This window comes from Actinia tenebrosa, unplaced genomic scaffold, assembly GCF_029948245.1.
Source record: "Actinia tenebrosa isolate PJP-AT-01 unplaced genomic scaffold, QUT_ActTen_1.0 PGA_scaffold10__47_contigs__length_13832649, whole genome shotgun sequence".
Taxonomy (NCBI): Eukaryota; Metazoa; Cnidaria; class Anthozoa; order Actiniaria; family Actiniidae; genus Actinia; species Actinia tenebrosa.
This window is the reverse complement of record NW_028292570.1, coordinates 3,754,420-3,778,679: the sequence shown is the minus strand read 5'-3', so window position 1 is coordinate 3,778,679 and position 24,260 is coordinate 3,754,420. Positions and strand designations below refer to the sequence as shown.

At 36.3% G+C, this 24,260-nt stretch overlaps 4 protein-coding genes across 6 annotated transcripts in view; 2 read left to right on the top strand and 2 right to left on the bottom strand.

Moving 5' to 3' along the window:
- Positions 1-17,767, top strand: part of LOC116305417 (uncharacterized) — a 40,018-nt gene extending 22,251 nt beyond the window's left edge. Inside the window, exon 3 of the transcript XR_016119133.1 lies at positions 17,632-17,767. The gene's annotated coding sequence lies outside the window, so the exon portion shown is untranslated. The remainder of the gene's footprint in view (positions 1-17,631) is intronic.
- On the bottom strand, positions 2,486-11,270 carry LOC116293838 (protein fuzzy homolog). 2 transcript variants are annotated; one of them, XM_031701321.2, is made up of 15 exons: positions 11,080-11,270; positions 10,365-10,493; positions 10,157-10,278; positions 9,353-9,437; positions 8,470-8,538; positions 7,943-8,047; positions 7,212-7,300; positions 6,771-6,879; positions 6,583-6,609; positions 6,212-6,280; positions 5,439-5,545; positions 5,152-5,231; positions 4,683-4,787; positions 3,750-3,906; positions 2,486-2,958 (listed from the first exon to the last, which is right to left on the bottom strand). In XM_031701321.2, exons 1-15 carry the CDS (start codon positions 11,086-11,088, stop codon positions 2,907-2,909), a joined length of 1,314 nt encoding a protein of 437 aa, XP_031557181.1. In that variant the 5' UTR covers positions 11,089-11,270; the 3' UTR covers positions 2,486-2,906. The 2 variants fall into 2 exon arrangements, with proteins under 2 accessions (XP_031557181.1, XP_031557182.1); XM_031701322.2 differs by having other exon boundaries at positions 4,683-4,784.
- LOC116293841 (mitochondrial inner membrane protease subunit 1) lies at positions 10,461-16,203 on the top strand. Its single transcript, XM_031701325.2, has 6 exons — positions 10,461-10,680; positions 12,086-12,183; positions 12,570-12,639; positions 12,981-13,028; positions 14,040-14,150; positions 14,415-16,203. The coding sequence occupies exons 1-6, from the start codon at positions 10,594-10,596 to the stop codon at positions 14,481-14,483; spliced, it is 483 nt and encodes a 160-aa protein (XP_031557185.1). The 5' UTR covers positions 10,461-10,593; the 3' UTR covers positions 14,484-16,203.
- Positions 15,030-24,184, bottom strand: LOC116293840 (protein lin-7 homolog C). Of its 2 annotated transcripts, none has more exons than XM_031701324.2 (11): positions 23,534-24,184; positions 23,066-23,107; positions 22,808-22,884; positions 22,086-22,157; positions 21,235-21,300; positions 20,142-20,236; positions 19,393-19,441; positions 18,834-18,888; positions 18,474-18,509; positions 17,829-17,891; positions 15,030-16,660 (listed from the first exon to the last, which is right to left on the bottom strand). In XM_031701324.2, exons 1-11 carry the CDS (start codon positions 23,664-23,666, stop codon positions 16,602-16,604), a joined length of 747 nt encoding a protein of 248 aa, XP_031557184.2. In that variant the 5' UTR covers positions 23,667-24,184; the 3' UTR covers positions 15,030-16,601. The 2 variants fall into 2 exon arrangements, with proteins under 2 accessions (XP_031557184.2, XP_031557183.2); XM_031701323.2 differs by having other exon boundaries at positions 17,820-17,891; positions 23,534-24,171.
- Positions 24,185-24,260: the final 76 nt, after the last annotated feature.

The following is a 24,260-nucleotide window of genomic DNA, read 5'->3' as shown; positions in this document are numbered from 1 at the left end:
ATGGCATTGTTTACACTATCCTGAGTCATTGGCGTTGACGCATTAGCAACGTTGGAATTGGTGATTTCCTTCGCGCTGTCTCCAGCTGCTAGTGGCGTTTCTTTAGATACAGAATTGGTGTTTTCCTTCACGCTGTCTTCAGCTGCTAGTGGTGTTTCTTTAGATACAGACTGCTCATTTTGAATCTCAGCATGTGTATTTGATTCCTGAGTACTGCTCGCTGCAACATCCACGTTACTCACGTTTTCGGACACGATCCCCCACACATCGTTTAGGAATTTTTGCAGGTCGTCCCCTTCAAATTCCTCGGTGCCCAACTCGAATCGTTCCCTCAGCTTCTTAACTTTATATCGGCGACTCGGTTGGCCGCTGATATCCACTTTAAGAAACTCCCCAAGCGTTGCGAGTTGATCCGCGTTCAGTGTGTATAGCTTCTCCTCGATCTTAAGCTCTAATTCCTCCATAGTGAATGTGTCCGATGATCAATCCTTATATAAATGGTTTCCAATACGTCTGAGCCCCCAAAAATATGTTAGCACCTCCAAGACGTACACAGATACTAACAAATTATAGAATCTTCTTGTCTCCTTTAATCGTACTTTTTTTGGTTCTTTTTGAGTCTACACGTGTCTACATGTATATAATATCTCATTACCATTTACGTCATTTTCACCACGTGACATCTGCAAGCAGCGATCGATATCATCAGCAACTTCTTCAGATTTTTAGTTTCCAATCTCATTTTTGCCAACGCCTGGAGTTACAGACGGTGAAGAAGGAGGAAAATATGGTTTCTGTCTTTAATCTCAGCCACTCTAAGTCGTGGGGCATTCAATACTTCTTAAGATAGCTTTTAGATATCTAGAGTTTATGACCAAGCCGATGAGGAACAGTCTGCGTGCGAAGAATATACTATAGATCGTTTCTTTCTTCGGTTGGAAACCGCTAAATCAAAGAACGTGTTTTATAATACCAGGACGACTTTTGACATCCAGTATAATTGTGATAATGAGCTGTAGATAGCGAAGTATAATATAAGAAAATAATGAAAATCTAGCTATTTAGACCTCTCGTGTCAATCATTATCAATTCATCAAAGCGAAAAATCCGTACGACTTCATGGAAATATGAGTAATGAATCTTTGGCATGTCAAATAAATGTTTGGCCTTCAGCCGAAAAATTATATTTGAAGCTTATCAAGATATTGAGCAGATAAGAAGGCCGCAAGATGCTTCAGTGATTGTCTTTTTACTAGTGTCACTGAATCTGGTGAGGTCACTATACAGCTATCATTCTACAACAGATCGGATATGTCTCTCTTCGTATAATCCAGTACAAAGTGTATCTCATTATCCCAGATTGAGTAGAATACGCCTCAAGGTATTAGCCGTTAGAGAGAACTAAACTATACGTCAAGTTAGCATTGTAGTGCACGATGCGGCTGTTTTAGGGGGCATATTTCCAAGTGTATCTCATTATCCCAGATTGAGTAGAATACGCCTCAAGGTATTAGCCGTTGGAGGAAACTAAACTACCTCAAGTTAGCATTGTAGTGCACGATGCGGCTGTTTTAGGGGGCATATTTCCAAGTGTATCTCATTATCCCAGATTGAGTAGAATACGCCTAAAGGTATTTCTAGATATGAATGTCTGTGAAAATGTCTTGGAAAAGGTTCATCATTCTTCGGGCACTCGTTGCCGTAAACATCCTGATCGGGAACCCTGGTGTCACGGTAATGATGTCTCTCGTTTCCTGCTTTTTCTGGAAGCGACAGACGAGCGACATAATCTTACCTCTGGGTTCCCAAGGATGCGTACTAGTTTTCGAAATCGATGAAATTTGATGACAAATATTCGGCAACTGAACCTGCTCGTAAAGTGTTCATCTTTAACATCTTTCATCGGCGGCATTAGTGTATAATATTCAGAGCATCATTATCAACCAGTTTTATCATCAATGTATCATTACCATTATTATTAATATATTATCATAATCACATAATCATTAATATATCATCGTTTTCATCATCTTTGCATCAATCATCATCACCATTAGTCATTATCACCATCATCATCACCATCATCATCACCATCACCATCATCACCATCACCGTCATCACCATCATTACCATCATCACCATCATTACCATCATCACCATCATCATCATCATCATCATCATCACCATCATCATTATCATCATCATCACCATCATCATCGTTATCATCACCATCATCATCATCATCATTATCATCACCATCATCATCATCACCATCATCATTATCATTATCATCATCACCATCATCACCATCATCATTATCATCATCATCATCGTTATCATCACCATCATCATCATCACTAGCACCAGTCATCAACCAACATTATCTCCATCGATGATCAACATAACGTATCACTGTATTAATTAACTACTTATTAATGGCCACAATTAAGCGAAGGGTTCAGCCCAGACAACACGTATGAATATCTTCGATTCCGATAATTTATTTACATAATAAATACTTATGTACAATTTTAAAAGGAGAAATGTCTTCTTCGAGTCTTAGTTCGAATTGGCCAACCTCGTTCCCAGGGCCTTCTTAAAGATGGCGGCGCTCGAAGAGCAGGCCCTGGGAACGAGGGTTTAATTGCTGTCACAAGAGTCATGTGAGGCAACAGTCGAGTACTAACAATTTAAGTATAGATGTCATTTCCTTAACTTTCTCGTGCAGAATGTCGTCGAACAGCTGAATCACAAGTTTTCACTAGAATTCTTTGTGGCTGACAGCACATGGCGGGCGGTGTTTAATCACCGTTTATAGAATATCCGTTCTTGCTTTATTCGCTGCTGCATATTTCACTGGAGACCAAGACCCCGTCTACACCAGGCAGAGGTGCACAGGTACTCCGTTACACCAAGTGATCTTTCGTTAGAAGTTTTAACGTGGACGACGTGACGGGACTAACGGGAGACAAATTTTCCATATTATCGTTGCGCTTTGTAAATTACAATATAAATGGCTACAGAATACTGACTTGTGAATAATGCAGCTCGATTCCTCACGGTAAATTATAACAAGAGTCTTTTATTAGAAGCCCAAACCAGGCTAAACCAACATGTTTTACCTATTGTAGTCAATACAACTCTTTTTGTTGAAATAAAGAATACGTTTCTTTCATTTTAAGGTGATGCACTAGCGTTATAGAGGTTTGCACCATCACGTGCCCACGCCAATGATACAGATTGGGCTGCCTGTGGTTTAATGGCAGAACAATAAAATCCCTTTGCTCTTGGGAATTGAATTCTTTCTTATGTAAAACGATTGTATTGCTCTTGCTATCTAACTTGGCTGCCGTCAAGTGGTGGTGCAAAACGACATTTTTCCACGAAAAAGGGAGGAAAGAGAAAGGAGGTGGTTCATTGGTGCATATGCGTGGCTTTCAAGATTTCTTTATAGTATACTAATAGACCGTTTTCTCAAGGTTGCGTGCGCATCCAAATTTAAGGAACTTGGCGGGCCATGATACCAGAACACGAGCTTTATGACGAGTACTATCCTACATTACTATGAATTTTTTTTTCGATGAGAATTCATAAAATTGATTATTCTCCTATTTAAATATAAAATTTGCTTCTCAATTTTACTGAATTTGCTTTTTTCAGTTTTTTGGCCCGTCAAGTTGGATGCGCACGCAGTCTTGAGAAAACGGTCTATTACTTGAAGTGATAGAAATAGTAGAAAGTGTACATACCCCATGGCGTACATAGGTACGTCTTTCGAAAAGAGGGCAAACAATTGGTGCGTAGCGGTCCTGACAGCGTAACATTTGTACTCGTCTGTACAGGTATATGTTTCCATGGCTTCATGTGGCACGTTGGTATGTGGGTCACGTGATACTGGAGTATCATCTGCCAATCAAATCAAAGCTAGATGAACATGGTGCTAACAAGAGGTAATAACAGCAACAAAATCGTGGGGATTGTCACGCAATATTGTTGCGTTACGCAGTAATGTTGTTCGCATGATTCAGACAGTTGATTGTTGTTGTGAGTAAATTTCCCATGACTGCGAAAACAGCACGGTCATGGTACGGAATTGATTACATCTTTAAACCAATCACAGAGCACGAGATTACTCCTCATTTAATCGATCCTCACACGACAGGAGTCACGGTTATGGTCCGTGCGCCGTGAACGCGTTGGAGCTTTCTTATTGGCTAAACAGTGATCTCGCATATTATGATTGGTTCAACGGATGTCGTTACCAGACATCATGTCACGTAAGCAAAATCTCTATATAAAATACATGATTGAATTTAATTGCCCTATTTCACTATGACGTCACTGCTTGTTTATGTGGGGGATAGAATCGACAAATCCAATAGAAAATTCAACAAAATTTGCTCCTAGCGAAACAGTTTCATCTAAAATGGCCTGGTTTTCAGATATAATATGTGTTAATACGTACTAAGATAATATCCTGAGCGTATGCTGGCTATTCTACTTCTCTTCGTGGTCTTAGAACAATTTTCGGTGAATTTGCGTTGATTTGACCCCCTCCGACGACCATGATCCTTTGCGTTTAAACAATAGATTGTTTTGTTGTGACGTCATGATGAAATAGGGCAATGGCATTGAATCTATTTCGCCATACAGATTTGCAAGTCATGACCTGAATACAATACCTTTTTCATCGGTTAATTCTGTTACGGGAGGAAACAACGTCTCCACGATAGATTTGTAGAATGAGATCAATGCTGATTTTCGCTTGGCAGGAGTAACACCTTCTGCTGAGAAAAGTAACAAAGATCCTGTCATAGAATGCAAACATAGAAACACAAGATGTCTTGAGTTTTATCTCAAGGTTGTTCAAGCCGCGTGAATGGAGTTTTATTGATCTGTAGATTGCTCTCTTGCCACGAGGATTTTTCTCCTTGTTCTCAGGAAGGAAGGAAGGAAGGAAGGAAGGAAGAAAGGAAGAAAGGAAGGGAGGGAGGGAGGAAGGAAGGAAGGAAAGAAGAAAGGAAGGGAGGAAGGAAGGAAGGAAGGGAGGAAGGAGAAAAGCAAACAATCAATCAATCAATCAATTAATCAAGCAACCAAGCAAGTATAGGAAGGTTTACATATAACTATACAATAGCTACGACATCTTACCAGATTCAGAACCCGTCATTACCCCTGACGGGAAAACACTGGTCAAGCATTTTCTCTCCTCTGTATTCACCAAGATAAATCTAGAAAAGAAAAAGAAATGCAAAAACGAATAAAAAAGATTTAAAAACAAAAATATCCTGATTTTTTTAAGACTATGAAAATGGTTAGAATGAAATCTGTACCGTAAAATAACATGTGTTTACCCTTGTAAACTCATCCCAATTACTTGAATACGATGCTTTAAGGGCAAAAAAAATGATTGTTTCAGGCCAATGCTGAATACTCACGCTAGTATACCGCTGTCTATAGTAATCGCGGGTGGTAGATTACGTGGATGGGATCGCAAGCATGACTTGAGTATATCAATAACTGGTCTCCAGTACTGGTCTAGAAACTACAATCAAACATGAAATAATAAAATTAAAAGAAATCGCTGCACCAGGTAGTAGACCTATTTGCCTTGGGCGTAATGCTTTTCCATTTCATTTAGACCACGTGTCGTTCCCTTGAGAATAAGATTTGTTTGAGTTGTATCCATATTCTTATGTCTTCTCGTGCACAACCGTTAAACAAAGAAATGATACTCTAGGTAATGACACATATGGTTTTGAGAATAAGATTCTTTGTTTGAGTTGTATCCATATTCATATGTCTTTTCATGCACAACTGTTAAACAAAGAAGTGATACTCAAGAGAATGCAACGTGGTCTGAAATGAAAAAACTTTATGCCCAAAATAAATTATAATTGTTATGATAAGGTGAAATATATATATGGTGAGGTCAATAGCTGTAGTACAGTGTAACTGACGTGTTTAAGACACTAGGTCGTTTATGAATGATGCAGTAAGGTGCTGTTGTAAGGTAGATAGGTGTTGTTATACGTGAGTATCAGGTGGTGTAGTAAGGTATCATTGCTGTAGTAAGGTGCAATTGATGTGTTAAGGCACTATGTCACATGTAATTGATGCAGTAAGGTGCTGCTTTAAGCTGGATGAGTGTTGATGTATGTGAGTTTCAGATGGTGTAGAAAGGTATACAGGTTGTAGTAAGGTGTAATACCTTGTATTCAATGTCCTGTAGAGTTGGTGTTGGACCACATATAACACAGACCTCAATTCCCTCAAGAATCTGTCAGAAAAATTGAATTCTTTGATGTTTTGATGTCTAGGGAAAGATATTAACATGTTGTATAGTATTCAATTCAGTCTCTCCCCCATACAGGGCTCTTCCGTGAGGTTCCCTCCACACGCACCACCACTACATTCTATATTTACAACATATGACACTCAACTCACACGTTGCTTTTTACGGAGGGAGGAAACTGGAGATCCCGGAGAAAACCCTCATAGCAAAGGAGAGAACAACACATCAAACAAACTCAACCCACATATGATCCAGTCTGAGCGTTTTTTGTGTGAGCTTTTTTTTACCTGAAATGTGACCAATCTGTGAGGAACCTGCATAATAGAACAGTCACTACCGTTAGAGAGAAACCTTTGCTAAGAAAAAATCATGGGCAAAAGACCCAATTATGTAGTTTTAGTGCTTATAGGATTTGAAGAAGTGAAAAACGTTTTGCTTATAACCAGGATTTTATCCACTGTATAGAAAGCCTTACCTTGGGGCTGCCATATGGGAGGTAGACAGGAAGATCACGGGAAGAACAAGGAAGTTGAGTATGGATTAACATTGACAGTAAGACTGTCTCTATTCCTGTTAACTCCCACCTGAAAAAATAAAAAAGATTGCAAGAGAAATCCTTAAAATTAGAAATATTTATATTAAATAAATAAAAAATTAAACAAGGTCATCGAAAATTGAGGACTCAATCACTTCGCTTGTGTAGACAAGGGCTTGAAATAATTTTGATTTCTACCCACAACACAAAAGATTTTAAAAATCCTAGCAGTCCCAGGATATTTGTTAGATGATAAATTTATATATTTAGAAAATAATTATTACAAATTGCATAGGGACCCTGGGTCTTTTAAAGAATATTATTTCGTGGGGGTATTTTAGCTTTATTGGAAATGATATATTTTATGTTAAGCATTCTTACCATCTAACAGTAGCAACAGCTACTTTCCCCATCACCAGAAGGCACCCAAACTCACTTTCCAAAGCTGAGACAAAAGCATCTAGAGTTTCCTGAATTATGTTATTAAACATTAAAAGAAATTTTAGATAGTAGAAAATTTTAAATTTTTAAATTTTAATGGTAGAATCTGAAGTTGTTGAGAAGAGATTTTCATAAAAACGATTATTAAAAGGGGGTCTCCATAAGTCCTCAATATAGGTTTCTAGTTTCTCAATCTAAAGATATTTTTGACAAGAAAAATCAGGTCCTTGGACTAGGACTTTAAACTTTATTCAAAACTTCATGAATAATTAATGAAAATTTGGTCCAACAAAATAAAAAAAAATTCCTTCACATACATGCTATTTTATACCTCATAATAGCTCAACATGGATATCTTTATATTTATAAAGATTTTGAAATCTTTATAAAGGACCAAAAGAGTACGAGAGCATGTCATGAATAAGGCCCCTAAATGCTCTATAATTATTCATGAAGCTTTGAAGCCGTTCAATAAACTTGCAGATCGTGCTTTATCAGGTCTACATGTAAAACCTGATAAAACACTCCTGCTTATTTATTAAACTATACTTAAAACACTCCCCTCAGGGCTTTTCAGAGTCCATACTTGCTACAAGACATTTTCATAGAATCATGATGTCAAAAAATGAGGCATAAATTACATAGAGAGGTTCATGAAAAAAAAAACTTACTTGAAGGACTGAAACATCAGGGCAGAGGATAACATCAACAGCTTGTGTGATATCACCTACTAAATCTGTGCCTTCCAGGATATTGTCTATCAGACTATAACAACACTGAAGCAAGACAGACATAACAGATATATTAGTAAACTAGTGGTATGACCATGATACACATCATCCACTAAATCAGTGCCTTCCAGGATATTGTCTATCAGACTATAACAACACTGAAGCAAGACAGACATAACGGATATATTAGTAAACTAGTGGTATGGCTGTGATATACATCACCCACTAAATCAGCGCCCTCCAGGATATTGTTAATCAGACTATGACGACAGTCAGTCAGTCAGTATACAAGACCAGGGGCAGAAGTAGGAAATACTTCCCCCTCCTGCAGCCAATCAGAACGCATGATTTTCTAGGATACCAGTCAGACTGGAAAAAATAAAAACCCATCTTTCCAACGTCCTGGCAACAGGCCTGTTTATTGACATAATATTTTGAGTTTACATCATGTGAACTAAATGACTTACCCTCATTTCTCGTTTTATCAATTCAATATTTCTGGTGTTCGTTAGTTCATCTATTCCAAGCAACATCACCTAAACAAGAATGATAAAAAATGGGAATTCCTTAAACATGGACCCCCCTACTGTCACCATTGCACATCCTGACGTGTGGTGCCTCATCATGCGAGACATCTTGGTCAAGGCAGCAAGATGATGATAATGATCTTAAATTTTCCAAATTTTGTTTATGACTCATAACATATCTTTCACTTCTCCGAAGAGGAAGTTGTATTTTCCACTGGCTGAGGAACGAAATAAGTGGAAAATGATTTCTCACACCACTGGAGCCTGGGCCGAGGGATATTAGTCACGTGGTCAGTGTTTTCATCAGTTGCTTTTTCCCTGTCCGCCATGACTGTTAGTTAGCCCCACAGTGCCCCCCCCCCCCAACCCTAGGCCAGCATTGCTGGAAGGACTTTAGAGTAGTTTTTCATGGAAACCACGTTGTGATGATAAGAATGATGTATTACAGTAATGCATGTGTTGAGTTATTCAGAAGTCAGTTGGCGGCGGTCAGCTCAGTGGACAATAGCTCCCAGTGGTGTGTGAGAAATATGCCTTTATTTTTATTCAGTGGAAAATGATATGGCAAATTTGTAAACGTACTCCAACCACTGATTTAAATGTTGCCTTTGTTATACCATAAACTGATACCATATTTAATTTGAGAATTTGATATTTATTTACAAGCCCATAAATTAAACACACTAGGCATGTCTTGTGATTTGCTTCCTGGGCTACCTATGGTAAATTACCACAGGTAACCCAACAGGAGTGCAACCAAAAAGAGGGCAAATAGAGAGATACATTCAGAAGGTGTTGACTCAAGATGAACCAATTATTTTACCATAGCATTGAAGACAAGATTCAGGACTCTGTTCAAATGTGCATCACTGGAGTTGTCATCTGATGCCACTATTATCAGCGTTATACTAAAAGTAAAATGAATTAGTAAATATTCCGCGTAAGATCCATACTCCTTTATGCAATTCCCTTCAGTGACCAAGAATAATAGTTGAACATGTTAAGGTTAGAGTTGCTGAGTACAGCAAAACTATAGTTTATCATGCATGGCAACTCCAACCTCAACTTGGAGCTATTATTAGTGGTCACTGAATGGAACTATAAAAAGAAGTATTTCCTTTTCTCCCTAAGGGGAGGGGTATGGGTGAAGCGCATTTTGCATGAGTAGAAGATGATAGGGCAGAATCATAACGTAACTATGTTTTGTGATTGAATTTGCATCACTTGAAAACAATAAGAATTACAACACAATGTGCAAAAGTATGACCATAATAATTTGCATACTTTTATGCACTGGATTTTGTATGTTTGACCAACAAATTTCGATGCAAAGGTGAACAAAATTAAAGACATAGAAAAAGCAATATGCTTGTGTGCTGTACGTGCATGCAGATATGCAGCACTTGGAGATTGGCAGAACACATTAAATAATAAGAGTTAATTCAGAAGCACTAGCTCTTGAATGTGCTACTCCTAACACCTCTATTGTTCTTTGCCAAACACTGCATGTTTTATGACTGTACAAAGAATGAGTGAGTCTTTTAAGATAACTTTTTTATAGTTAAAACTATACGTCTTCATTAAAACATATTTAGCCATAATCTTGAACTCAGTTCAGCTTTAATACCTGTCATGAAAGACTTTCCACACCACTGTAGCATCATTTGTCATGGTCTTCAGTAAAGAGACATCCTGATTCTTCGCAAACATATGAACACCATTCAAAGAACCAACTACTGGGAATGGCAACTGTGTGATTACAAGAACAGAATAAAATTTGTGAAAACACTCCAACAAAGGATACGTGATATTTGTAGATATCTTTAGTGTTTTACCTGAGGTAAATCTCCTTTAGTTCGAGTAAAAAGAGGAATCCCTCCATCTGTTGTCAAACACAACAAGTAGGCCGCCATCTTGGATTGGCGCCACGCGCATGCGTCCAGGGACTTGATGAAACTTGACAACTAAAGTGAAGAATACAAAATGTCGACGAAAAACGGGCAAAAAATCATTGGAAAAATCCACCGTAGATTATTCTAATGGTCTGTAGAGGAGCCTTATGCAATGCTTATCCGTAGGGTGGCTTATGCTATCATTGCTGGAGCTAGTTGTGTCCATATTGTGCATGAATATTTGGGTGAACTAATTTTGGTAAGCTTAAAAAAGAGCAAAATAATGACCAAAATAATACTCTTTGAAGCTTATTAAACAAACTGCTGTTATCCTTATTACATAAGAATTAATTAATTTTGCTTGTGTTTAGAGATTTAAGATTTTCAATAGGCAAAAAATCTAAAGAGAAACACTTTGGATTCACAATAGACGCAGGAAATTTTACGCTTCCTGCGACTCGAGTGTACTTTTGTTTTGCAGGGGGGAAAAGGCAGTTTTTTCTTCGTTATTTCTCTTCCACCAGTATTATCATATCATGAATTATGTGGGAATTGAGGTATCTGAATTTGTATTTTCTTTCCATAGAGAAAGCATGTTTAAATGTTGGAAAAAACTCGCAGTAAAATGAAGCGCGCAAACTAAAAGTTTACTCCTTACCGCGTCCATTCTTCGTTGTCCTCGAAGATTTCTTTTCTTTCCTCACCCAAACTGAACTTCATTAAATCTTTACGGTAGAATTCAATATCATAAGGAACTAGATCAAATATTTTGACATTTCTGGCTTTCTAAATTGCGTGGCTAAACGTAGAAACTGCCAGCGCCTAGACATGAAAACCGAAATATGATCATGACGCTTCAAAGAGATAACAATCGTCTAGAAATTAGATCAGACTCTCAAGTTACGTTATTAATAAGTAGTGGAAAACCCGCCAGGATACCATTAAATGTCTGCCGGCTTATTGTGGTTATTTGTGATATTGAATTCTGAGTGAATTGAATATAGGACAATGCCCTCAGGGTGTGTTTTATTGGTAGACTTTTTCTTCTCCTATCGATTTATTCCTCCATTCATTCATTCATTTGTTTGCTCATTCATTATAATCCATACCATTCATTAATCATTTCTTTTATTTGTCCATTCATCCATTTATCAATCCATACATTCATTGGTTCATTTATCCATTTATCCATCTACCAATTCATTGATTTATCCATCCATCGATCCGTTAATATTAATCCATTCAATCGTTTATCCATCAATCCATTCATTTATCTATCTATCTATCCATCCATCTATCTATTCCTCCATCCATCCATCGGTCTATCTATTCCTACATCCATCCATCCATCTATCTATTCCTCCATCCACCCATCCATCCATCTATTCATCCATCCATCCATCCATCTATCTATTCCTCCATCCATCCATCCATCCATCTATTCATCCATTCATCCATCCATCTATTTATTTCTCCATCCATCCATCCATCTATCTATCTATTCCTCCATTTATCCATCCATTCGTACATGTTTTCACTCATGTCTAATCAACACATATAAAACAACATTACTGTTAGTATTTATAAACAATTTAGTTTGTGAAAAACCATTTTTACTTTTAGATTAACACTTTGATGTTACATTTTATACGATTGCCTCTCAGCTTGTAGGGCCATCAATGCTGCCAACTTTGAACAGCAATTCATCAGGTGATGTTGTAGTGATGGAGCGCATAACTAGACACCTTGGAACACTTCAGAGGTAATGATTTTGAACAAGTCTGTAATTCTTCATAATTTGAGTAACGAATAACAAAGCACTTTATGGCAGGCATGGCTTTAAATCGCTTGCCTTTAACCAATACGTGACTTGAAGTTGTGAAAGGCCCATTGGCATTCTTCTTCAGTGGTTTCATACAAGGCTCATGATTTACCTATTACACTTGTTCTCACCAATAAGATATCAACCAGGATGGATTTCCAAATTTGGTGTTGTATTTGAGTCTATTTGTTAAGACTACTAAGTCCTGATTAGCCTTATAAGAGTCATAGATAGATCTCTTATTCACATCATCTTAAATCCAAATAGTTTTGTTTTTCCTTTTAATTCCAAGTTGTTTTGACCATTCCTTTTCTCTTTTCTCAAAGAGGTGATATTACAATTGCAAGATCTCCACAAGATCCCAATTCTCTGATTTGTAAGAGGATAGCAGCCATGGTAAGTGAATAAGTTTCTAATTAGTCAACAAAATCTGAGATGAATCTGAAACTGAAATGGTACATGGGAAATATGTCAATTAGGGGGCTGTTCACTTTTTATAGGTACAACGACAAAACACCCAAGAATATCCACACATGCATACTTCTTTCATCTTTGTATCAATTATTCATAGTTTTCTAAAATTATAATTTGTAATTCTTCTATAATAGTTCTATATTTTTGTAAATTAATGAATGTGTGTAACTAAGTACTGTAAGTCTAAAGTCTTACTCTTCCATGTTTTATCCATCATAGCAGTGATTACTTTATTCCCTTTTGGTACACTACATTTTTCTTAGGCTGGTGATATTGTTGAAACTGGACCAGAAGAAGAAGACTATATCAAAGTTAGTAAGTTATTTTATTTTCATCATGACGGCATCATTAATTTTTTCTACCATTACCAGAATGATTTTTTCAAAATCAAATTTCATTTTACTTCAATTGTATCGTCAAACTCTTTTTCCATGTTTTTTAGTAAAAAAAGCATTTCTGATGGTTTAGCTTGGTATGGTATTATTTACTATTAAATTATACAGCTTCTCATTAATCCCATATACTAGGTAACTGTCCAATTATTTTCTAAATTGGACAGGTCTTGTTGATATGGGATTTATTAGGCAGCTATATAATTATAGGTAATGGGATTTTATGCTTCCCAATCAAGACTCGAAAAATTCCTCTGACTGCCAAATTGGACTAGGGCTACGGCCTCATCCAATTTTGTCAGTCCTCAGAATTTTCCTCGTCCAATTATTTCTTAATTGGACAGCATGGAGTCCTATTACATATACTTATGACGTCAAAGGTTGGTCAAAATTAGTTCTGTACCGATGATTTTTACCGACGAACTTTAATCAGCCTCGAGGTTGTTTTGAGGTATAAATAAAATTTCAAACACATTGAAGGTTGCAAAATATGTTTACCTCTCTCAAGGGGGCGGATGTCAATTGACCGTTTTCTCAAGGTTGCGTGCGCATCCAAATTTAAGAAATTTAAGGGCCACCATACCAGAACACGATTATTATCATGCATTGCTATGAATTTTTTTACAGTAAGAATTTATAAAATAGATTATTCTCCTCTTTAAATATAAAACTGACTTCTCAATATTTACTGAATTTGCATTTTTTAGTTTTGTGGCCCGTCAAGATTGGATGCGCATGCAACCTTGAGAATGATCTATTGGGACTCTGTCCTGTTACCGCCAATGCTACTCTCTTTTTTTTTCGTTCTTGTGCTGGGTTGATTTTTAATTTTTATTAGGCGTAATGTGTGTATTCATTTCTTTTTCTATTTGTTTACTTAGTTTTCTGGTGACGAAATCAATAAAATGAAATAAATGTTTACCTCTGCAGGTTCCAAAGGGACACTTATGGTTGCTAGGCGACAATGCTGAAGATTCAACAGACTCTAGAGACTATGGTTCTGTACCATACGGCCTTGTAAAAGGAAGGGTTTGTTTTAAGGTACAGTACATGTAAATGTTAATATGTGCCGCACCATGCTTAGAGAAGCACAGGTTACGTGCTGCTAATGGTTGACTCCACCTTGGTAAAATTTAACGAAAGGCTTGTCAATGAATTATTTTGTTATATCGACCAACATGGCCACCATTCTTTTGTTATTTTACCAAGGCATAATTTATATCAAAAGACAGAGATTTGAGCAAAAATATATAAAAAAATTTAAAGCATAAATATCTTATTTTATATACTTTTATTCATTTTCAGCTTTGGCCACTCTCAGAATTTGGAAGAATTGAAAGCCCTAAAAAAACCTCAGGAGTTCAGAATGGCTAATGTTAATGGTCCATTGCTCTCAGTAAAGAAACAAAGAGGAAAAGCTTCAAATTTGTAGAATTTATTGGAAATCCATGAAAAGGACAATAATGGAAAGACAGTCATTACACTTACTAGTCTTGTGTATCTAGGGTTGACCTTCTCAGTCGTGGGACCAACACAAGATGTGTAGGGTGACATGTCTACTAACATCCTACTGACAACCCATCATTATGCTACCAACATTCTACCGATTATGGGACCACATACTATAACGATATAGAACTTTGGACATTCCCTTACAAAATAATGATCAAGCTAGTAATAGAAAATTAAAGTTATTTTACAGGGCCTGGTTGTATGAAGGGTGGATAGTACTATCTGACAGATAAATCCATATCCAGTGTATAAGTCCATTCTGTTATCCAATAAATTTATCAACTGGGTAAGATTTATCCATTGGATAGTGCTTTCCACCCTTCCTACAACCAGGCCCAGTACTATATTCTTCACAAAGAGGGCACAGGTTATTATTTGGTAGTGATAAACCCAGAAGAAAAGATCAAATTACAAGTTAAAAACCTTTATTAGAATAACAAAAGTTACACTACTTCATGCAAGAGTTGCATACTGTCTGTTATTATATTATAATTAAAACAATAATTTTATTTATGATTATTAATCATAACATTATTACTGTGCGAATACACCAACCAAGGCCACCCAGACAAGTTTTCATACAATTATTAGCCAATCATGATTGAGTATTCAAACAATAGAATCTGTACAAATGTTCATCTTTCCTTTCAAAAGCATATATTTTACTTTATACAAGTGTGTGTATGATCAGGAGTGAACAAGAAACAGTCTAAAATCCAGAATCATCAATTCATTGGATTATTCGATATCAAGAATGTGATTTGTGAATTTGATTCAAAATTTGTTTGGGTGGCCTTGGTTGATGTAGTCGCACTGAAATGATAGTATGTCATAACAGGATCATAAAGGAAATGAAAATACTAGATAATAATTACTGAGACAACCGAACTGGGATTACTCCAGATGTAAGCCAATCATAAGTAGGTAGCGTAAAAATAAAGCATTCTAACGTAAACCAATCAGAAGCTAGCAATGGAGAAATTCTTATTAAATATCTCACAAATATTTTAGAAGTTATCAAGCATGTGAGGTGAAATAATTAATGCTAGTAATACTTCAGTTTTGAATTTTCTGTTGTACAGGGTCAGTCTCAATTTCCTATGGAATTAGTATAGGTAATAGGACTACATGCTGTCCAATTTGGAAATAATTGGATGAAAAAAATTCAGAGGACTGACAAAATTGGAAGAGGCCGATAGGCCAAGTCAAATTTCATGGCAGTCAGAAAAATTTTGAATTCAATTTTTTGAATTCAATTATTTCCAAATTGGACAGACATGTAGTCCTATTGCAGATTAATTATATCATCCCAAACTATACTAGGTTGATTCCATAAGTCATAGTTTTCCCTTGAAAGAATGCGAATGGAAACGAAAGAGAATTTGAAAATAACAAAATAGTTGCTTATATGGGATTATAAAGTGATGATACAATTATTTTGAATGTTCGAGTCAAGATCCATGTAACTTTGAAATGTTTGTATGGTTGAAGTTGTGCATTCTTTACTTTACCATTGGTATTTGTGAACGTTTAGACACTGATACAAGGATAGCCCTGAGTAAATGAGTCTGTAATCAAGGAACACAGTGGTATTTTACTAATTTGAATTATTGTGCTCTCCCCTGATTGGCTCCAGTTAGTTTTACATCCTGATTTGAATAAAGAATAGTCTCAGTTAAGTGCTGGCAAAATGAAATAAAAAGGATATAAACTGAAAATCCTACAACTGTAAAAAATACAGAATTAAAATTAACATATTAAAGGATTAGATGAGTCAGTTTCTTGAGACAGATGCCGCATTTATTTAAAATTTTCTATTAAAAGTAACCTATACATGAATAGGCCTTTTCTTAGATTGATAAACAGGATGCATTGTGGTCTATCTTGGGTACAAACAACACCATATAAGGTATGATAAACAAAAGATGTTTGTACCCAAGCCAGACCACAATGCACCATGTTCTCTATCTCAGAAAATGACTATGAATTTACTACATTTACAATAGGTGATGTCTTGTCAGTAAAGATGATCTTGACACCTGAAAATGTACAAAAGATTAGGTTAATATAAAACATTTCAGGGTTTGATCTGTGAGTTAGCCGTGACCTGACTTAGATCAGCCCAGAGGTTGTTTCAGGGTTTGATCTGTGAGTTAGCCCTGCCCTGACGTAGATCAACCCAGAGGTTGATTCAGGGTTCGATCTGTGAGTTAGCCGTGCCCTGACTTAGATCAACCCAGAGGTTGTTTCAGGGTTCAAACTGTGAGTTAGCCGTGCCATGACTGATCAGCCCAGAGGTTGTTTCAGGGTTCGATCTGTGAGTTAGCTGTGACCTGATGTAGATCAACTGAGAGGTTGTTTCAGGGTTTGATCTGTGAGTTAGCCATGGCATGACTTAGATCAGCCCAGAGATTGTTTCAGTGTTTGATCTGTGAGTTAGCCATGGCATGACTTAGATCAGCCCAGAGGTTGTTTCAGGGTTTGATCTGTGAGTTAGCCATGCCATGACTTAGATCAGCCCAGAGGTTGTTTCAGGGTTTGATCTGTTAGTTAGCCATGCCATGACTTAGATCAGCCCAGAGGTTGTTTCAGGGTTTGATCTGTTAGTTAGCCATGCCATGACTTAGCTCAGATAAGAGTTTGTTTCAGGGTTTGATCCCTGAGTTAGCCTTGCCATAGATCAGCCAAGAGGTTGATTCAGAGTTCATTCTGTGAGTTAGCCATGTCATGACTTTGATCAGTGCAGAGGTAGTTTCAGGGTTCGATCTGTGAGTTAGCCATGTTCTGACTTTGATCAGCCCAGAGGTTGTTTTATGGTTTATCGACTGAATTTGAAGTTTAAAGGAACAATATTCTTGCTTCCAGGCCACAGTTTTGGAAGAAATGCCCCCTTTCCCTGAGAGGGAGTCATCGATCCTTGCCAAACTCAAAATAGCCGTAACTGATAGTGCTTTTAGTGTTTGCACTCTAACACGATTGTAATGGTATATTAACGTTTTGCTTTTTGTAGGAATCATGGCTGGATTTTTTGATGAAGATTCTCCTCATGGAAAAGTCAAACGAGTCATGTGGTTCAAATACCTTTTTTTTTTCTTTTTCCTTTTTTTTTTAAATCAGTGCAGAGTTTACATATTTCAGGGCTTGAGTAAATTAATCCTAAGGGATAGACATAATGAAAAGACAACACTATCAAGTTACCATTCCTACTTGTATTTATCGCTTTTTTTGATCCACGCTGACTGTTAAATCTAGCTTCCATTTCTTCCAGTACTACACAAGTAAAACACAACAATTATTAGAGATAAAACTAACTTGATTTTTGAAATAATACTGGATGAATATTTTTCAGAAGGATAAATTTCTCATACTCAGAGGACAAGGCAGATTTTTTATCTTTTTGGCTTGACGAAGAAGAAGACAATGATGAAAAAATGTTGCCAAAAATATAAAGTCATGGAATTTTGGAAATTGAAAGTTACAGTACTGATGGTGATCTTAGAATGTTTGTGTGATTAATTTCGGAAGATAACAGACAGGTGACTTTCTTAATAAAAGAGACTGAGAAGAAGTAGAAAAAAGAGAGAGAACAAAACAAAAGGAGAAGAAGGAGGAGGAGGAGGAGAGAGAATGAAACAATGATACACAAGAAGAAGAAGAAGAAGAGAGAACAAAACAAAAGAGGAAGAGAGAATGAAACAGAATGATACAGAAGAAGAAGAAGAAGAAAGAGAATGAAACAGAGTGAAACAAAAGAAGAAGAAAAAAGAGAGAGAATGAAACAGAACGAAACAGAAGGAGGAGGAGGAGGAGATGAAGGAGAAGAAGAGGAATCAAGATAAACACTGGACTTACATTTTGGAGTATACTTGACAACCAACCGTACTTGGCCTAAAAGAAAAATATTATTAAATGTATTACTTCATGTACTAAATTTCATTATTTTATTATCTACATGTATAAGTATAATATACATGTACATCTTTCATTTTCATATTTCCAGGAACTACTTGTATACAATCTCACATTGCCATTATTATAAACATACATTAAAACTATCATGATCTTGGACATAGGGTTCTTGCTACATCTTCAACACAACTTTGCTATTTTCAAGGGCTTTTCAAGTGCACTTAAAAAAGGTTTTGAATTCCAGGGCTTTTCAAGTATTTCAAGAACTAGCACAAACCCTGTCGACATAATCATTTGGTGTACCTTGGGCTGCCTTCAGCAAATCAACAGCTCGTTCGTGGTTCTCACCCTCTACGCTCTAAAATCAGGAAAAAAAATCATTTTTATTTGTATAAGAAATCGCACGAACTCAAGTACAATTCGGAATTTATAGGTATGAGTGATGTTTTGAAATTTTTCAAAATTGGACGAGCCTTTAGGCCACTTCAATTTAAGGACTTTCAAAACATCACGAGTATCTATAAAGTCTGAATTTTATGAGAAGATTGTGTGATTTTTTGTGTATAATACACTCAATAAAATTGAGCAACTTAATTGGAACTCAACAGAGTACAATTTGGGATTTAATTGTACTCCTCTTGTCCAATCAGAATTGAGTAATTTTGTTGAGTGTATTATAATCTATGACAATTGATTAATAGCAAGATAATGTTGAAGCACAGATTATTACCATATCATTAATTATCTTTACTTTGGGGAGGGGTAAATAAGCTTCATTTCAGTTTCCCAATACAAATGGTAGCCTTTTGAACCATAATGGAAAAATTGGACAAGAATTGAAAAAATAAAATTATCAACTTACAACACCATTTACAGACAAAAGCTGATCTCCTCTCTTCAGACCACCATGCCTAAGTGGTAGAAAAAGGTACAAATTAACTCAATGTAAAGTTACTGTAGCGAAAAAACCAGGTAAGATACCTCATAATAATAGGAGGTTTGAAAACTATATTATGTTATAATCAAAGATGAGAGTATGTGGGCCGCGTGGCACTAATGAATAGAATATTTCATTAGTGCCACGCGGCCCACATACTCTCATCTTTGCATCATAATTACCGCGACCTAACATCTATTTCGCCCCGGCCTGCTCTCAGTCTGACCTCTAGCTCAGCTGGTAGAGCATCGGTAGTACAATTCCGAAGGTCATGGGTTCGAATCCCAGCGAGGTCGGAAATTAATTTTTCCGAATTTAATTCCAAGGGCTTTCGCCCGGAATAACCTCGTTCCCAAGCACTACAACTTACCTATATTATCTTCTACTATTTCATTAGTGCCACGCGGCCCACATACTCTCATCTTTGCATCATAATTACCGCGACCTAACATCTATTTCGCCCCGGCCTGCTCTCAGTCTGACCTCTAGCTCAGCTGGTAGAGCATCGGTAGTACAATTCCGAAGGTCGTGGGTTCGAATCCCAGCGAGGTCGGAAATTAATTTTTCCGAATTTAATTCCAAGGGCTTTCGCCCGGAATAACCTCGTTCCCAAGCACTACAACTTACCTATATTATCTTCTACTATGTTATAATCAAGGTAGTATTCCACTAACCTATCGGCAACGCCTCCAGGAATGATACGTGATATGTAGATTGGAGAATTCTGTTCTTTTCCACCCATTACATTAAAACCAAGTCCTTCATCAGTCTACGAGGAAAACAGAAACAACAAACATGTCAAGCGATGTAATAAAAAACTCAACTTTTTTAGACCTGATTTCTACCAACAAGAATATTACAAGTACTTTGAACAACAATATTCCCATTTCAATAGTATTGCTGAGGCTTTCATGTCCAGTCATGATATTAAATGTAAGATTATGGATAAAATGTGTAGATTTTTTAAGAACCCAACGTTTCAGCTATAACTACTAGCTGTAGTGATAACCTTCATCATCATTTCAAGTTTGCCTTTGCTCAGGATCAGCCTTGATTGTCTACAGAAGTGTACTTTTCTTAACAAGACTTGCCACACGACCATACATTTCTTTGTAATTTACACGTACATGTATAGTCTTCAAAAAAATTTTACTCCCAAAATATTGAACATATCATTCTCAAATCTTCAGTAGTTACTAAATAAAACAATTTCTCTATAGATTTCTGGAGTCAGTTTGCTTGTAGCTAGAATTTTTTTAATGCTAATGAGGAAAAAACGTAAACAAAGATCGGCCTATAGTTAGAAATAGAAGAAAATTGGGAATTCCAGAGTGGTGGTGGGACCTTTTCTTCAGATTTCCTTTATGGTGGTGTATGCAAATTTTTTGGAACCACACATTTAATATGTGAGTAAGCTGTGCCCTGATCTGGATCAAGTCTGGAGGATGTTTAAGGGTATCAATGAAGTTTATTGGTTTGACTGTCTGGTTTATTGTATGTTTTTCACCAGTGAGTAAAAAACATTAAACTCAAATATTGTTTAATGTCAAATAAATAATAACAATTTATTTTGTTTTTAGTGCATTCCACATCCAAAACAATATGGGCTACATATAGAGCAAATCGCTGTATATTTACTTTTCATTTCAAATCAATGAGACCCACAATGCATTTCAGTCTTGGAATGTGCTATTCATTATGTGGCATTTGGTTTTCAACATTTTTTGAAATAGCTGTATGTAAAAGTACTGTATCTAGATAACATACTTTTGGTAATTCTACGACTCTGGGATGTGCATGACCTTCACTTGCGGCAAATGCAGCAATAGTAGCCTGGACAAATAAATAGATAATATTAATTAATTACAAATGCAATACAGCAACTCCATGATCTTTGCGTAGCCAATATAGGGACAGAGGACTTGGATTCAAATTGGTATCTTAACAATGAGATGAAATTCTCGTTGTTTATAAGTGTAGTTGGCTGGCAGTACAATAAAATCCCATTGCTCTTGGAATTGAATTCTTTCTTATGTAAAACGATTGTATTGTTCCTGACATCTAACAGAAGCTTTCACATGGCTGCAGTCACATGATGGTGTAAAACCTTAATGGAACCTTAAAAATGCACTGTAGGTATTATGTAAGACCAAGATTGAAATTTTCATTAATGCAAGTTTCAAACTAAGAATGAAATCAAACTTCAAAAATAAGCTGAACCTTTGAACCTCAATGTAATGCACATCAAATTAGTTTGATTGTTTAGTGAATTTTTACTCATCATTTGTCATAACTAGCAGTCTCTTGTCCAAAACAACAATATATATTTTTACTTATGATGAAAATTAAAGCTAAAATCTGACGTTTCGGAGTCATCTTGACTCCAGTATCAAGGTTTAATAACAAAGTTTCGTCTCACTATTTAAATGTTTAACAAACAATGGGTATTGCCACGAATTCACAAATTAACAAAGTCAAACAAGAAAGACTTGATCTAATTGAGTCAGATTGTGAATTAAGTGTTGGATGGCGCCGGTCACGGATGAACAGCATCTCGTAAATTTTCCAAATAAATTTCACTTTAAGTAACTTTGTATTCAGATTTCTTCTTCGCATACCTTAGCTGTAGCTTGAGCCCTGAGTTCTGGACTACCTTGAATATCCACTGTCTCATAGACATGTTCATATACCTGTAGAAAATCGTAAATTAGCAAGCTTGAAGGTTTGTTTGAGCTGCACAATTCATGTTTGAAGATTGCATACCAGAATGAATCTTTAATAATTGATATTTGAGTTTATAGGTAAAATCAGTGAATGGATATCTAATCAATAAATCTATTTCAATTAATGTATATTGATCAATTTTTGTTCATCAATCTATGAACAGTCAATAGTCACAAAAGAGGCTGGACAGGAAGAGATAACTAGCTAAAAACTAGTGTGAGCTGCGTCGGTGTTTCTAACAAAACAGTAATGATAATGATAAATTATACACCATTATTCCTTCGTCCTTCTTTACTCCGACAAAGGACTAGCATCCGAAACGTCAGAAACGTTCATCTTTTCATGGTGTATTATTTACCCTTTTATCATTACTGTTTCATTAGAAACACCGACACAACTCACACTAGTTTTTAGCTACTTATCTCTTCTCTTTACCTTTATGTATGCTAATTGCCCATTTCAGACCACATGACATTCCCCTGAGAATTGTTCTTTTATGATGAACATTTTAAAATATTTACATATGAAAGAATCAACTCCCAACAGTGGCATCACATGGTCTGAAATGTGGACAACAAACAACCAAGCTAAAGAGGTTGGTTTTATGCAGTTTTACCTCTCTAATGGCCTGGCAAAATTCACTTTCAAGAACTTTCTTCAGGGCCTGTAACTTCTTAGGAGGAATGTCTCCAGCTGCAATAAAAAATTAGAGAAAATTATGAAATATCTCATAGAGGGTCAAACTACTGTATTTTTTATTTCTAGACTCTATATATTGGGTATACAATACTTTATAATCATCATAGGATACAACCATAAGAAAAAGAAACTACAGTACGTGGGAAGAGTTTTTTACAACGTAAAAGCTACTTACAGGTTTGAAGTTTCTGAAGAAGCTCAATAGCTCTGTTAACATCTGCAAGCCAACCCAAATACCATTATTAATTCAATAACAATATTTGATTTTCAACCATAATATCACTATCTGTCACAACCCTTAATCAGCAGCTCAGTCTCAACCAAAAACACTTTGGTATTAAAAAACTTTGCGGTGATAAAAAAGCGGTTTTTACACCAAGAACGTTATTTATATTAGTTTATTCCTGTCTGCATGTATTATTAAAAGCTAAACAAAAAAATCCTTAAAAAGTATTGATTAAAGTCATGTCAAGACGAGTCAAGAGCTAGGACAATGCTGCAAAATTACCGTCGCTTTCTGCCGTTTTTATGCAATAATTTCTAAATATTTTTGGTCCCGTTTGAAGGCAATGTATCGTTTTATATGTAAAGGTATAGGAGTTGGGTTAACTAGTACTATTTGGAGTGATAATAGCTTGTTTACCTCGGGCTAGAGTCAGTGGTTCGGTGGACGCCATTGTGAATAATATAGACGCTGCTTCCAGAAGGCGGGTCACGTGATACTGGATCTGGCGAGGGGTTTGGGAACGAGCCGAGATGAATGGGAAAGATATCATTCATTTCCTTACGGCGCATTCGGGGCCAAAAATCGAACTTAACATTTTACATTGTACTTTCTGGTTTTGTGGTAATAATATGTATTTGACCTGCAGCTTTGAACATATTTAAGTTTCGTTTTCATGTTTTACTTTCAACATTTCTTATTCTACATGCTACTTTTGCTATTCGGATACCTTTTCGATTTGACATGCAAGATTCCGTATTCTACATCCAACCGCAATCCAAGAGATAAATGATATCGCAAATAATATGTCATAACGCCATATTTCTACAGCCTTTCGTTTTCCCACTTTCATTTCTTCATTATTTTATTTTCTTATTAACAATTATTATAGATCCTGTCTTTGATCAAGCTGGAGAAGGATAGTTCATGTGATCCTGAATCATGCACTTGCGCCTATAAGACCGATGCTAGCCGGCGAGTGATAAACTAAGAAACGCATTTCATTTCTGTCTTTCGTTTTCCCATATTAACTTTTTTCTTGAATATTGCTTATTTCGTGCTATTTTCTAAGGTGATAATAACATAATCCTCTCCTCTTCTCTTTCGTTAAGAGTTAGAGGCTAAGAAAATAGATGGTTAGGTAAGA